At 42.7% G+C, this 13,122-nt stretch overlaps 2 protein-coding genes and 1 long non-coding RNA gene across 4 annotated transcripts in view; 2 read left to right on the forward strand and 1 right to left on the reverse strand.

The window, feature by feature from the left end:
- tsc22d2 (TSC22 domain family 2) overlaps positions 1 to 3,644 on the forward strand; it is a 41,132-nt gene extending 37,488 nt beyond the window's left edge. The window contains exons 2-3 of the mRNA XM_089000806.1: positions 2,042 to 2,093; positions 2,563 to 3,644. Coding sequence (XP_088856932.1) covers positions 2,042 to 2,093; positions 2,563 to 2,841 — 331 coding nt within the window. The 3' untranslated portion in view covers positions 2,842 to 3,644. The remainder of the gene's footprint in view (positions 1 to 2,041; positions 2,094 to 2,562) is intronic.
- Positions 3,030 to 7,516, reverse strand: LOC148895799 (uncharacterized). Of its 2 annotated transcripts, XR_016115545.1 has the most exons (3): positions 7,299 to 7,506; positions 6,232 to 6,319; positions 3,030 to 3,246 (listed from the first exon to the last, which is right to left on the reverse strand). It is a non-coding gene; the product is annotated as an uncharacterized LOC148895799 (long non-coding RNA). The 2 variants fall into 2 exon arrangements; XR_016115544.1 differs by having other exon boundaries at positions 6,232 to 7,516.
- Positions 7,517 to 9,246: 1,730 nt separating this feature from the next.
- Positions 9,247 to 11,807, forward strand: LOC148895800 (TSC22 domain family protein 3-like). The gene is made up of 2 exons (XM_089000810.1): positions 9,247 to 10,256; positions 10,726 to 11,807. The coding sequence occupies exons 1-2, from the start codon at positions 10,182 to 10,184 to the stop codon at positions 11,002 to 11,004; spliced, it is 354 nt and encodes a 117-aa protein (XP_088856936.1). The 5' UTR covers positions 9,247 to 10,181; the 3' UTR covers positions 11,005 to 11,807.
- Positions 11,808 to 13,122: the final 1,315 nt, after the last annotated feature.

Below are 13,122 nucleotides of genomic sequence, written 5' to 3' on the forward strand. Positions count from 1 at the left end.
TTGTGTACTTTATGCCAGGTACTTTGTTTGGCAGCTATTGCTCTTTGGGAAGATATTTTCGGGTTGTTTTTTTTTTTTTTTTTTGCAATGTTTTAGTTGTCTTTATAGGGCCCGTGGACTTAATTTTTGGCAGTAATTGTGATGAATGTATCAGATGAATTATGAAATGTACAAGCTAAAGGTGGTGGAGGAGCTTAATCTGCGTCTTGTAATTGATCTCGTTACGGCTTTGGTGGAATTGACTTTAGGGGGAAAAAGTACATACTGCACGTGTAATGTTTTCATTCATGTTGTATTTTGAATTCAGTACATCTGCAAATTCCAATCTAAAGAAATGCTCCTGTGGGCTTTATCACATTATTTATATTACATCTTTTCAATATGACATCGAATTGTCCATTACAAATGTGTTTGATTTATAACATGAGTGTACGTTTTGATGGGGAAAATGAATACACCTCACCGTATTTCGTAAATGCCCGTCAAATAACTTTGTCCAAAATAAAGCCGTCGTTTTGCATGGAAAGAACGTAGGGCATTACATCAAAGAGTGATAATTCACCATCTTGAGTCACAGTGAACTATTTTCGTCAGTCTGCTGAATAAAAATATTTCATGTTTCAGGGAACTCTATTTCCGAGGACAAGTAGGCGTGTTGCTTGGTGAGCTCCTCCCTGGTGTTGACTTGCTATGTGACCGCGCGAGCTGCTTTTTAACACTGCGCTCGTCGTGTGTACTGCTGTTGGTTACGCAGCGACCGGACTGCTAAGTTGTTTCGAGTCATAGCTAAAAACGTTTTGGGAACTTGACAGGTTTTTTTTACTGGTTGAGGGAGCTGCTACGATGCGCTGCACAATGAGCTACAGTCTGTCGTGTTCGCCGAGGTCTTCTCCCACTTATTCGGGACGTTTGATTCCTTATCGACCGAGATGCGGCAGGTAAATTGAAATACTTTTGAGACGTTTAACTTTCTTATTCCGAGTGTGTGCCGCGCGCATGTCACCGAAATTCTTCGTGCACGTGTGTTTGAAAGAGAATCGACGCGCGTTACGTGCGGTGGAGGTGGAGTGTGTGGTACGTGACCTCCAGCAGCATCTCGTTTGTTGTTGATGTTGAACATAGCTCACAATCGTGCGTTGAAATGTTATTTGTTTTCCTTTTAATGTGCTGCATTGCTGTTTTAATTAAACACACACAATCTTCTTAAACAAACCTTTGTAGCCACATGGTCCTATACACTTCATACAAGTGCCACAAAATGTGGGCGCACACGTAAATTATGGATCTTATGCCACTGTAATAGAAGAGTATTTTAACTGTTCTACCTGAAAGTATGTCACTGGCATATATGGTTAAATTAAGATTCATAGTAAATACATAGTCTGTGAAATTTGCACACACATTGTTTGGGGATCGGTACTCAGAACCAGTGTGTGCCAAGCTATGTTTCTGTCAAAACATAGACTGATGTTTGACAAAATAATTATGTTATGACACAACACCAAACAAAAATGTTTTTAAGAAAGTGTTTTGTGTGAGTGTGCATGTTGACAAGCTCATCTGAATTTACTTACAAATGATTCCAGTGCGTGTGTCTTTAGTTGAAGAGATTGACAAGAAGCTCTGACTTGTTCTGTTCTTTGAATGAACAACATTTTATATGCAGTTTAATTTTACCTTCTGCCATGGAGTAGGACTTTAATTCTTCTTGATTATTTAATTATTCAGCTGCTTCATTGTTCTTCAAAATCACACATTGATCTTGGTAAAACATCTATTAAAATCCATCAACATGCATCTTTGTATTTCTTTTCAAAATGTAATTCCTAATTTTATTGTAAGACAGATCTTTTTTTATATCTTCATTTGTTAAGAAGCAGTAGTAATTGTGTACGACATAACGAACTGTCCTTATTCATGACTTCATTACTCTTTAGTTAGCGTAGGGTGCAACATACAATTGTTGTGAATTAATATTGTGTGCAGTATCAAATGATGTGCTAAGACGTATAATTCTCATGTTTATTTTTTCTCTCCACAGTGTATCCGGTGCCAGCGTAGTTGCCATTGACAACAAGATTGAACAGGCCATGGTGAGTTTTCCCGGTGTAAACGGGTCACATATATTTTGATTTTCAACACATCACGTGTGTCCTTGCTAGTCTAGATAGTACAAGAATATATTCACTGACAGTAGCAACGCTCTTCCACCAAACCAGATGTCAATTGTAATACCAAATGTGACCTGTGAGAGGCAATACGGTGCCGCAAGGCATCCACATTGTCAAAGAAAATGAAGAATACATTAATTAGAGAAAATTAAATAGTAGAAGCTTTGCTGACTTGTCTACATTATAACTGCACATGCCTCTCTCTGCCATATTTAGTTTATCAGGTGACTTAGGAGAGGATTTTAAATACTGAACAGGTTTAACATTTCTGATTGAAAGCCGTGGTGGTTTTCTGAGGAAGGAGCAACATTGGGGCAAAACTACCTGATATTCTTCACCTCTACCTGTCCAAAGTGTGGTGGATGATGATCACCACAATTTGTTTCTTCAGGATTTGGTCAAGAGTCACCTGATGTATGCCGTCCGCGAGGAGGTTGAGGTGCTGAAGGAGCAGATTAAGGAGCTGTACGAGCGCAACTCCATGCTAGAGCGAGAGAATGCTGTTCTCAAGTCGTTGGCCAACTCAGATCAACTCAATCACCTTTCCAGCCACGGCAGCACGTCGCCCCAGCAGCAGCAACACCCAGCCATTACAAACAGCAGCGCTCCCTTGGCACACTACGAAGGGACTCAGAGCGTTCCCCATCAGCCCAACATCACCTCGGCGTGATACCACGCCGAGGCCGATTCAGCCTGCACTCGAGCGCATCCACCGGTCCACACGCTCAATTCCACAATGCTCGCGAGCAGAGACATGCGCATATCGTCCCCGCAGCACTGCATTAAAAGTGCTCCACTTAAGGAAAGCTGTGACATTATCACAAAAAGAGAGCCGTCGCCATCCCTTGGAACGTCTTATTGGAGCTGAAGCAGATGGCGGGACATGGCAGCAGGAGCACAGGCATGGGGTGGCAGCAAGTGGGCCAAAAGGGCTGTACAAGACGTGGGAAAGCCACAGTGACGAATGAAGATCCCGCAACGTCAGCACCCACACGCCGCATCGTTCACAGGGGCCGAAAGCAACCATGGGATGTGTCGTCATCAGCAGAGGCGTCCAGCGGAGCAAGTCGAGTGCCTCGTTTGTGATAGGCCGCAACAAAAAGCTTACGTTAGTGGTTGTCGTTTGCTCAGAGCCTCCATCCTTTTGACATGTAACATTTCCATTCTTCGTTCACGTGTAGTATTTGCATTTATTTATTTCAGGGCTGCTATTTTCACAATGTCACAAAAGACAAAGAAAGTGTATTGTCTTTTTAGAATCTGTCAGGTCTTTACGCTAGTCTCTCGCAATCAAGCAAGTGTCAATAAGTAGAGCAGACGGTAGGAAGGAAACACTAAAGCAGAATTACATGCATTGAAATCCCGGTTGAATGTATATTTTGTATAGTATTCAGAGTGAACAAGGTATGTACAGTACAAGAAAGAACCTGCTATGAAATATGTGCTGGGGGTTTTAATAAAGCCAAACTATTATTTCTTTTGTGGTTCTTTGTTTAAATGGGTAAACAAAAGAAAAAGAGATTGGGGGTCTTTGGGGGATGAAAAGCTGTGAAATTGTTGGACCTACTTTATAACCAAAGACGCAAAGCTGTGTAAGTCTTTTTTCTGTTCTCACTCCTTTATTTTTTTTAATACACACATTGTCCCTTATTTTTTATGATTTGTTTTGGCTCTTTGCATGACCTGCATGCCCTATACTCAAACCACTTTCTTAAAGTCATGCTTTTAATCCAACACTCGGTTTGTGTTCCGTCGTTGTATCTGTCCGTGGCTATAGTTGTGATGAAAGGGAACAAATTCAGCGAAGGTGACGGAGAAGTGAGTAAAGGAGCCATTTTTGTTACATAACAGATTAGAATGTATTCAGCAAAGTCAGCATTTAAATTTTGATTGTAGTTTTCCAACGCACCCTTAAAAAGTACACAATGGTTTCCAAAATACAGACCGCAAGCATTTTTCAACTTGAAGCTGGAACCCAGTCCGTCTACGTATTGGGATGTTTGTGTTGAGTCTTGTCAGTTGTGCCTCCTGTGCGTCACCTGCTGCCGTCAGGTGATTCCAATGTGGTCTACGTGGCTTAGAATCACACCGAAATACTTGGTGATTGTACGAGTTATCTTGCTACAGGATGGACTTTTGACTTTTTTGTTTGTTTTTTTACAAATGGGTTTATTCCTCTATTTGTTTTTCTTGAGTTTCATTTGAAGGAGATGCCGTGTACATGCCAAGTGTACTGTATGGAAGTGATCACTGAGCCTTTGAAAAATATCTTACAGATACCCTCGCAATGTGCTGTTCAGACAATTTTAGTTTTCAGACAATAATAAATGACTGTTTTATTAAGAATGTGTGCATGTATTTATTTATTGTTATTATTAGATCAGCATCTAACACATTTTTCAGCTTGTGAGACGCCATACATGACGAGCAAAAACAGCAGCAAGTATGTGCACAAAAATTAAACGTATGGAAGGAACTGAGGCTAAAAGTACCAAAGCCTGGTTCAATGATCATGTGCTTGATTGGCCAGCAAACTCACCTGACTTCAACCCCAACGAAAATGTATGGGCTATCGTCAAGAGGAAGATGAGAAACATGAGATCGAGCAATGCAAAAGAGTTGAAGGCCGCTATTGAGGCATCCTACACCAAAGACGGGAAGCAGAGCTGGAGGTAGCAGAGCTGAAGATGTTGAGGTTTGACCAGGTTGGATAGAATCAGGAATGAGTATATCAGAGGGCCAACTCATATTAGAGGCTTTGGAGAGAAAGTCAGAGAGGCCAGACTAAGGGGGTTTGGACATGTCCAGTGGAGAGAGAGTGACTATATCGGGAGAAGGATGCTGAGCCTTGAACTGCCAGGCAGGAGACCGAGAGGAAGACCGAAGAGGAGGTTTATGGATGTTGTCAAAGAGGACATGTAGGTAGATGGTGTGAGAGAAGAGGATGTACAAAAGCGGGTTAGATGGAGGACATTGATTCGCTGTGGTGACCCCTGAAGGAAAAAGCCGAAAGGAAAAGAAAATAAGCTCTAAGCCATAATTATCATATTTCTAACAAATAAAAGCTTGAAATATCTTGCAATGCATCCATTTTCCGTACCGCTTATTCCCCATTAGGGTCGCAGGGGGTGCTGGAGCCTAACCCAGATGTCTTTGGGCACTAGACGGGGGACACCCTGAATTGGTTGGCAGTCAATCGCAAGGCACACAAAGACAAACAACAGTCATTCTGACCAAGGGAAAATTTGGAGCGTTCAATCTGCCTGCCATGCATGCACCATGAAGCCGGCGTGCTAACCACTCGACTACCGTACCGCCCTCTGAGACTTTAAATTGAATTAAATAAATTCATGAACTTTTTTACGATATTCCAATTTTCTGAGCATTAGCTGTATATACTTGGCTAGGTTTATATTGCTTTATAGCTCCTCTATCTTAGAAAGAGGGCTAGTTGTATATTGTGCCATATCTTAACACAGTAATGATAGGCTACATAGTCGTACCAGTCATAACGAGCCATAAGTTATTCAGGACATTTTAATTTCATTGAACCAAGTTATCAAAAACCAGTGTTGGATAGTGTAATTGACTGTAAAAAGGCATTATTGCTTATCTACTGCTACTTACTGCATGTGCAGTATATACAAATATTTGACTGACTTCGAACACAATAACAGTAAAATGCTCAAATTCGGCCTCATCTTGAACTGAGTGTATTCATTTGACCGAGGAACCTTTTCGGAATCAGAAATCAAAATTGTCGCACAGTAGGGAAATTTGCAATGTACAGCAGCAAGATTGAAAGGGGTGAGAGTGGGGAGGTCGAAAAGAAAATAAATAACTTTTTTTTCATAGAAAAAAAAGTTCTGTCAGCACTTGTAGAGCTGTTGATGATTTTCTCATTAAAAAGTAACATCAACTGACAACGCGACACTGCAAATAGTCTTACTAATACTGGGACACATCTGATTAAATCATGATTCCCCCTGTAGTGGTAGGCCTCCAATTCCAAGAAATTTGATAGAATGTGCTGGAAGTGGAATGATTTTTCAACACTCACCAGAAGGTCTTCAAACCAGTGATGAGAAGATCCGTTTCTCAAGGGCCGGTTTCCTGGATGTTTTGTAAGACTCCTTGCCCCCACACACCTGATCAAATGATTAGATTCATCACCCAGCTTGCTTCCTGATGAGCTGATCATAGGCAGACGTGGTATTTTGAAAATGCAAAAAATGCAATCATGGATCATGATCTGGGAGTTTTTTTTATCACTGAGAAGTGAAAAGTTTACTTAGCAAGGTTTTCTAGTGAGCACTGTGTGTGCTTAACAACGGTGGATTTCAAACAGACAAAGACTATTATTTATAACTAACCTCATTCATCTGTCATCTCTGAATTTTCAGGGGAGGAGTACACAGAATGTTTCCATCCAAAGGAAAGACAGCTGTGACAGAAGTATGTGTAAAATCTCGAAGGAATTAATCTTTTTTTTACCTGCCTGCCAGATTGCTGTCAATAACAATCCCCAATTGCTACCTGTTGACTCAATGTGACAGCCATCGGGTGACTTATGGTGTTGACTTATGTCAAGAAAAGTGTTCAAAATGGACCCCAGTGTTTGAAATAACATCTGCCCAGAGGCCCGGGGCATACAACTTTTACATTGGGCGTACAACTTTCAAAATGTCTCGGCCCGGGTGGCCGACAACTTCTTCAAGAAAAAAAAACAATCAAATCAAACATTTGTTTTATTCAATAAAGCAAAAGCTACACGCAAACCGCTACAAGCCATGTGGACTCCTCTTTCAATACTCTCAAGTACACTTTACGGTCACGGTATAGTCGGAAGCACGAAACAGGCTGCTGATCGGCTGCCGTGCCGAGTATGCAATTTGCCAAACAAACGTCTATAAAAATGTAAACATTAATGGAGAGATAAAAAAATCTACAGTATAACATAATCTCGAAGATCTTTATTTAGAAAAAAATTGTGACACAGTATCTTCATCACTCTACGGTGTGGCTGACTGCTGGTAATGACTGACGCATTTCCTATGGGTGGGGAGTCTGCGGTAAAACTCAAAACCTTCTCCAAAATTCCATTCAGTGAGACAAAAGCCAAGTTACCTGTTGAAAAGCGAGCTTCCCCCTCAGATTGTTTTGGAGCATTACACCTGATGTCAACTCTCAAAAGGGAACGTCAAAGTGTGTCCCAAAAAACAGCAGCTTCCATGAATCTGGATTGATAAGAACTTTCATGTGAATCCACTTGGTCTTCTTTTCCCTTCAAGGGGTCGCCACGGCAAATCAGTGTCCTCCATCTTTAGAGGTTTGATCCGCATGTTTGTTTTGGCCAAGCTTTGGCCGTTATTTTTTACTTTTTCATCGCTCCTGTGAACGGGGAATCCACGCGCACGCGGAATCCCATTGTTTACAGTCGAGACCAGCTACTAGCGTGGCGGGCTAATAGCGGACGAGCGGCCGCCGCACCAGACATCCCCGATGAACTGAAGAGGAGGAAACGAGGATGTCGGGCCGGGAAAGATCGCCGCAAAAGAACGAGGAAATACCGACACGTTCTCCCGTCCGTCATCATGGGGAACGTGAGATTGCTCCCGAATAAAATGGACGAGCTGGCGGCGCTAACGCGGCACCAGAGGGAGTACCGGGAAGCCAGCTTGCTACTCGTCACGGAGACATGGCTTTCGGCAATCACTCCGGACGCCCACGCAGAGTTGGAGGGCTTCCAACTCGTACGAGCGGACAGAAATGAAGGCAGCGGTAAGCAGAAAGGAGGGGGGATTGATGTATTTGTGAATGACAAATGGTGCAATCCTGGGCACATCACGGTGAAGGAAAAAATTTGCACTCGGGACATCGAGCTGCTAGCCGTTAGCCTCCGGCCGCATTACCTGCCACAGGAATTCTCACACGTCATAGCCGTGACGACGTACATTCCCCCTGCGGCAAATGGCGGCGCTGCCTCCGATGCCCTCATATCTGTTGTAAACAAGCTGCAAACCCAGTCCCCCAACGCATTGTTTATCATCTCAGGGGACTTCAATCACATTTCCCTGAAATTCTCCCTCCCAACATTCACACAGTATGTAACTTGTGCCACCAGAGACAATAACATATTGGACCTATTTTATTCAAACGCCAAGGATGCATACAAACCCTCCCCCCCCCCTCTCGGAAGAGCAGACCACAATATGGTTTATCTCCAGCCTGTGTACAAACCCCTTGTGCAGAGGCAATCTGCTGTGACCCGCACGATCAAAAGATGGTCCACAGAAGCTGAAGAAGCTCTGCGGGACTGTTTTGATTCAACCAGGTGGGAGCTCTTTCCTGAGATTCATGGGGAGGACATTGACTCACTCACCAACACCATCACAGACTACATTAACTTTTGTGAACAAAACACCGTACCCACCAGGACTGTGCGGTTTTTGCCAACAACAAACCATGGATTAATCCCGACATAAAAGTCCTCCTGAAGGAGAAGAAAAGGGCTTTTGTGTCGGGCAACAGAGAGGAACTGAAGGCCGTGCAGATCCAACTGAGGAGGAAGATCAGAGAGGGGAAGAAGGCCTACAGGATGAAAATGGAGGAGCAGCTGCAAGCCAGCAATGTCGCTGGTGTCTGGAAGGGCCTGAAAAACATCTCAGGCCATAAAAGCCCAGTGACATTGAACGAAAAAGACAAGGACTGGGCAGATGAACTCAACCGCTTTTTCAATCGGTTTGACAAGACGCCAGCCGCCCCCGGCCACCGTCAACTTCACCTGTAGCTGCACCTGCACCAACTCTCACTGTGGCCTTACCCTCCCTGCCCCCTCTCACGACCAGCTTTCCACAACCAACATCTGCCCTCCCAACCGTTGCCACACCCTCAGCCGCCACTCTGCCTCCTGGTTCCTGCCTGTCTGTCACAACTGCGCAGGTTAGGAACCAACTGAGGAGGATGCAGGTGAGGAAGGCAGCAGGTCCGGATGATATCAGTTCCCGACTCCTCAAGACCTGTTCCGACCAGCTGTGTGTCATGTGCGGTGGAGGTGGAGTGTGTGGTACGTGACCTCCAGCAGCATCTCGTTTGTTGTTGATGTTGAACATAGCTCACAATCGTGCGTTGAAATGTTATTTGTTTTCCTTTTAATGTGCTGCATTGCTGTTTTAATTAAACACACACAATCTTCTTAAACAAACCTTTGTAGCCACATGGTCCTATACACTTCATACAAGTGCCACAAAATGTGGGCGCACACGTAAATTATGGATCTTATGCCACTGTAATAGAAGAGTATTTTAACTGTTCTACCTGAAAGTATGTCACTGGCATATATGGTTAAATTAAGATTCATAGTAAATACATAGTCTGTGAAATTTGCACACACATTGTTTGGGGATCGGTACTCAGAACCAGTGTGTGCCAAGCTATGTTTCTGTCAAAACATAGACTGATGTTTGACAAAATAATTATGTTATGACACAACACCAAACAAAAATGTTTTTAAGAAAGTGTTTTGTGTGAGTGTGCATGTTGACAAGCTCATCTGAATTTACTTACAAATGATTCCAGTGCGTGTGTCTTTAGTTGAAGAGATTGACAAGAAGCTCTGACTTGTTCTGTTCTTTGAATGAACAACATTTTATATGCAGTTTAATTTTACCTTCTGCCATGGAGTAGGACTTTAATTCTTCTTGATTATTTAATTATTCAGCTGCTTCATTGTTCTTCAAAATCACACATTGATCTTGGTAAAACATCTATTAAAATCCATCAACATGCATCTTTGTATTTCTTTTCAAAATGTAATTCCTAATTTTATTGTAAGACAGATCTTTTTTTATATCTTCATTTGTTAAGAAGCAGTAGTAATTGTGTACGACATAACGAACTGTCCTTATTCATGACTTCATTACTCTTTAGTTAGCGTAGGGTGCAACATACAATTGTTGTGAATTAATATTGTGTGCAGTATCAAATGATGTGCTAAGACGTATAATTCTCATGTTTATTTTTTCTCTCCACAGTGTATCCGGTGCCAGCGTAGTTGCCATTGACAACAAGATTGAACAGGCCATGGTGAGTTTTCCCGGTGTAAACGGGTCACATATATTTTGATTTTCAACACATCACGTGTGTCCTTGCTAGTCTAGATAGTACAAGAATATATTCACTGACAGTAGCAACGCTCTTCCACCAAACCAGATGTCAATTGTAATACCAAATGTGACCTGTGAGAGGCAATACGGTGCCGCAAGGCATCCACATTGTCAAAGAAAATGAAGAATACATTAATTAGAGAAAATTAAATAGTAGAAGCTTTGCTGACTTGTCTACATTATAACTGCACATGCCTCTCTCTGCCATATTTAGTTTATCAGGTGACTTAGGAGAGGATTTTAAATACTGAACAGGTTTAACATTTCTGATTGAAAGCCGTGGTGGTTTTCTGAGGAAGGAGCAACATTGGGGCAAAACTACCTGATATTCTTCACCTCTACCTGTCCAAAGTGTGGTGGATGATGATCACCACAATTTGTTTCTTCAGGATTTGGTCAAGAGTCACCTGATGTATGCCGTCCGCGAGGAGGTTGAGGTGCTGAAGGAGCAGATTAAGGAGCTGTACGAGCGCAACTCCATGCTAGAGCGAGAGAATGCTGTTCTCAAGTCGTTGGCCAACTCAGATCAACTCAATCACCTTTCCAGCCACGGCAGCACGTCGCCCCAGCAGCAGCAACACCCAGCCATTACAAACAACAGCGCTCCCTTGGCACACTACGAAGGGACTCAGAGCGTTCCCCATCAGCCCAACATCACCTCGGCGTGATACCACGCCGAGGCCGATTCAGCCTGCACTCGAGCGCATCCACCGGTCCACACGCTCAATTCCACAATGCTCGCGAGCAGAGACATGCGCATATCGTCCCCGCAGCACTGCATTAAAAGTGCTCCACTTAAGGAAAGCTGTGACATTATCACAAAAAGAGAGCCGTCGCCATCCCTTGGAACGTCTTATTGGAGCTGAAGCAGATGGCGGGACACGGCAGCAGGAGCACAGGCACGGAGTGGCAGCAAGTGGGCCAAAAGGGCTGTACAAGACGTGGGAAAGCCACAGTGACGAATGAAGATCCCGCAACGTCAGCACCCACACGCCGCATCGTTCACAGGGGCCGAAAGCAACCATGGGATGTGTCGTCATCAGCAGAGGCGTCCAGCGGAGCAAGTCGAGTGCCTCGTTTGTGATAGGCCGCAACAAAAAGCTTACGTTAGTGGTTGTCGTTTGCTCAGAGCCTCCATCCTTTTGACATGTAACATTTCCATTCTTCGTTCACGTGTAGTATTTGCATTTATTTATTTCAGGGCTGCTATTTTCACAATGTCACAAAAGACAAAGAAAGTGTATTGTCTTTTTAGAATCTGTCAGGTCTTTACGCTAGTCTCTCGCAATCAAGCAAGTGTCAATAAGTAGAGCAGACGGTAGGAAGGAAACACTAAAGCAGAATTACATGCATTGAAATCCCGGTTGAATGTATATTTTGTATAGTATTCAGAGTGAACAAGGTATGTACAGTACAAGAAAGAACCTGCTATGAAATATGTGCTGGGGGTTTTAATAAAGCCAAACTATTATTTCTTTTGTGGTTCTTTGTTTAAATGGGTAAACAAAAGAAAAAGAGATTGGGGGTCTTTGGGGGATGAAAAGCTGTGAAATTGTTGGACCTACTTTATAACCAAAGACGCAAAGCTGTGTAAGTCTTTTTTCTGTTCTCACTCCTTTATTTTTTTTAATACACACATTGTCCCTTATTTTTTATGATTTGTTTTGGCTCTTTGCATGACCTGCATGCCCTATACTCAAACCACTTTCTTAAAGTCATGCTTTTAATCCAACACTCGGTTTGTGTTCCGTCGTTGTATCTGTCCGTGGCTATAGTTGTGATGAAAGGGAACAAATTCAGCGAAGGTGACGGAGAAGTGAGTAAAGGAGCCATTTTTGTTACATAACAGATTAGAATGTATTCAGCAAAGTCAGCATTTAAATTTTGATTGTAGTTTTCCAACGCACCCTTAAAAGTACACGATGGTTTCCAAAATACAGACCGCAAGCATTTTTCAACTTGAAGCTGGAACCCAGTCCGTCTACGTATTGGGATGTTTGTGTTGAGTCTTGTCAGTTGTGCCTCCTGTGCGTCACCTGCTGCCGTCAGGTGATTCCAATGTGGTCTACGTGGCTTAGAATCAAACCGAAATACTTGGTGATTGTACAACGAGTTATCTTGCTACAGGATGGACTTTTGACTTTTTTGTTTGTTTTTGTACAAATGGGTTTATTCCTCTATTTGTTTTTCTTGAGTTTCATTTGAAGGAGATGCCGTGTACATGCCAAGTGTACTGTATGGAAGTGATCACTGAGCCTTTGAAAAATATCTTACAGATACCCTCGCAATGTGCTGTTCAGACAATTTTAGTTTTCAGACAATAATAAATGACTGTTTTATTAAGAATGTGTGCATGTATTTATTTATTGTTATTATTAGATCAGCATCTAACACATTTTTCAGCTTGTGAGACGCCATACATGACGAGCAAAAACAGCAGCAAGTATGTGCTGCTACTTTTTTGTGATGTACCTGCGAGGACTAAAACAGCACATGACACAAAAATTAAACGTATGGAAGGAACTGAGGCTAAAAGTACCAAAGCCTGGTTCAATGATCATGTGCTTGATTGGCCAGCAAACTCACCTGACTTCAACCCCAACGAAAATGTATGGGCTATCGTCAAGAGGAAGATGAGAAACATGAGATCGAGCAATGCAAAAGAGTTGAAGGCCGCTATTGAGGCATCCTACACCAAAGACGGGAAGCAGAGCTGGAGGTAGCAGAGCTGAAGATGTTGAGGTTTGACCAGGTTGGATAGAATCAGGAATGAGTGTATCAGAGGG

Source organism: Hippocampus bargibanti, linkage group LG07 (genome assembly GCF_051943395.1).
Source record: "Hippocampus bargibanti isolate YZ-2025 linkage group LG07, ASM5194339v1, whole genome shotgun sequence".
Lineage (NCBI taxonomy): Eukaryota > Metazoa > Chordata > Actinopteri > Syngnathiformes > Syngnathidae > Hippocampus > Hippocampus bargibanti.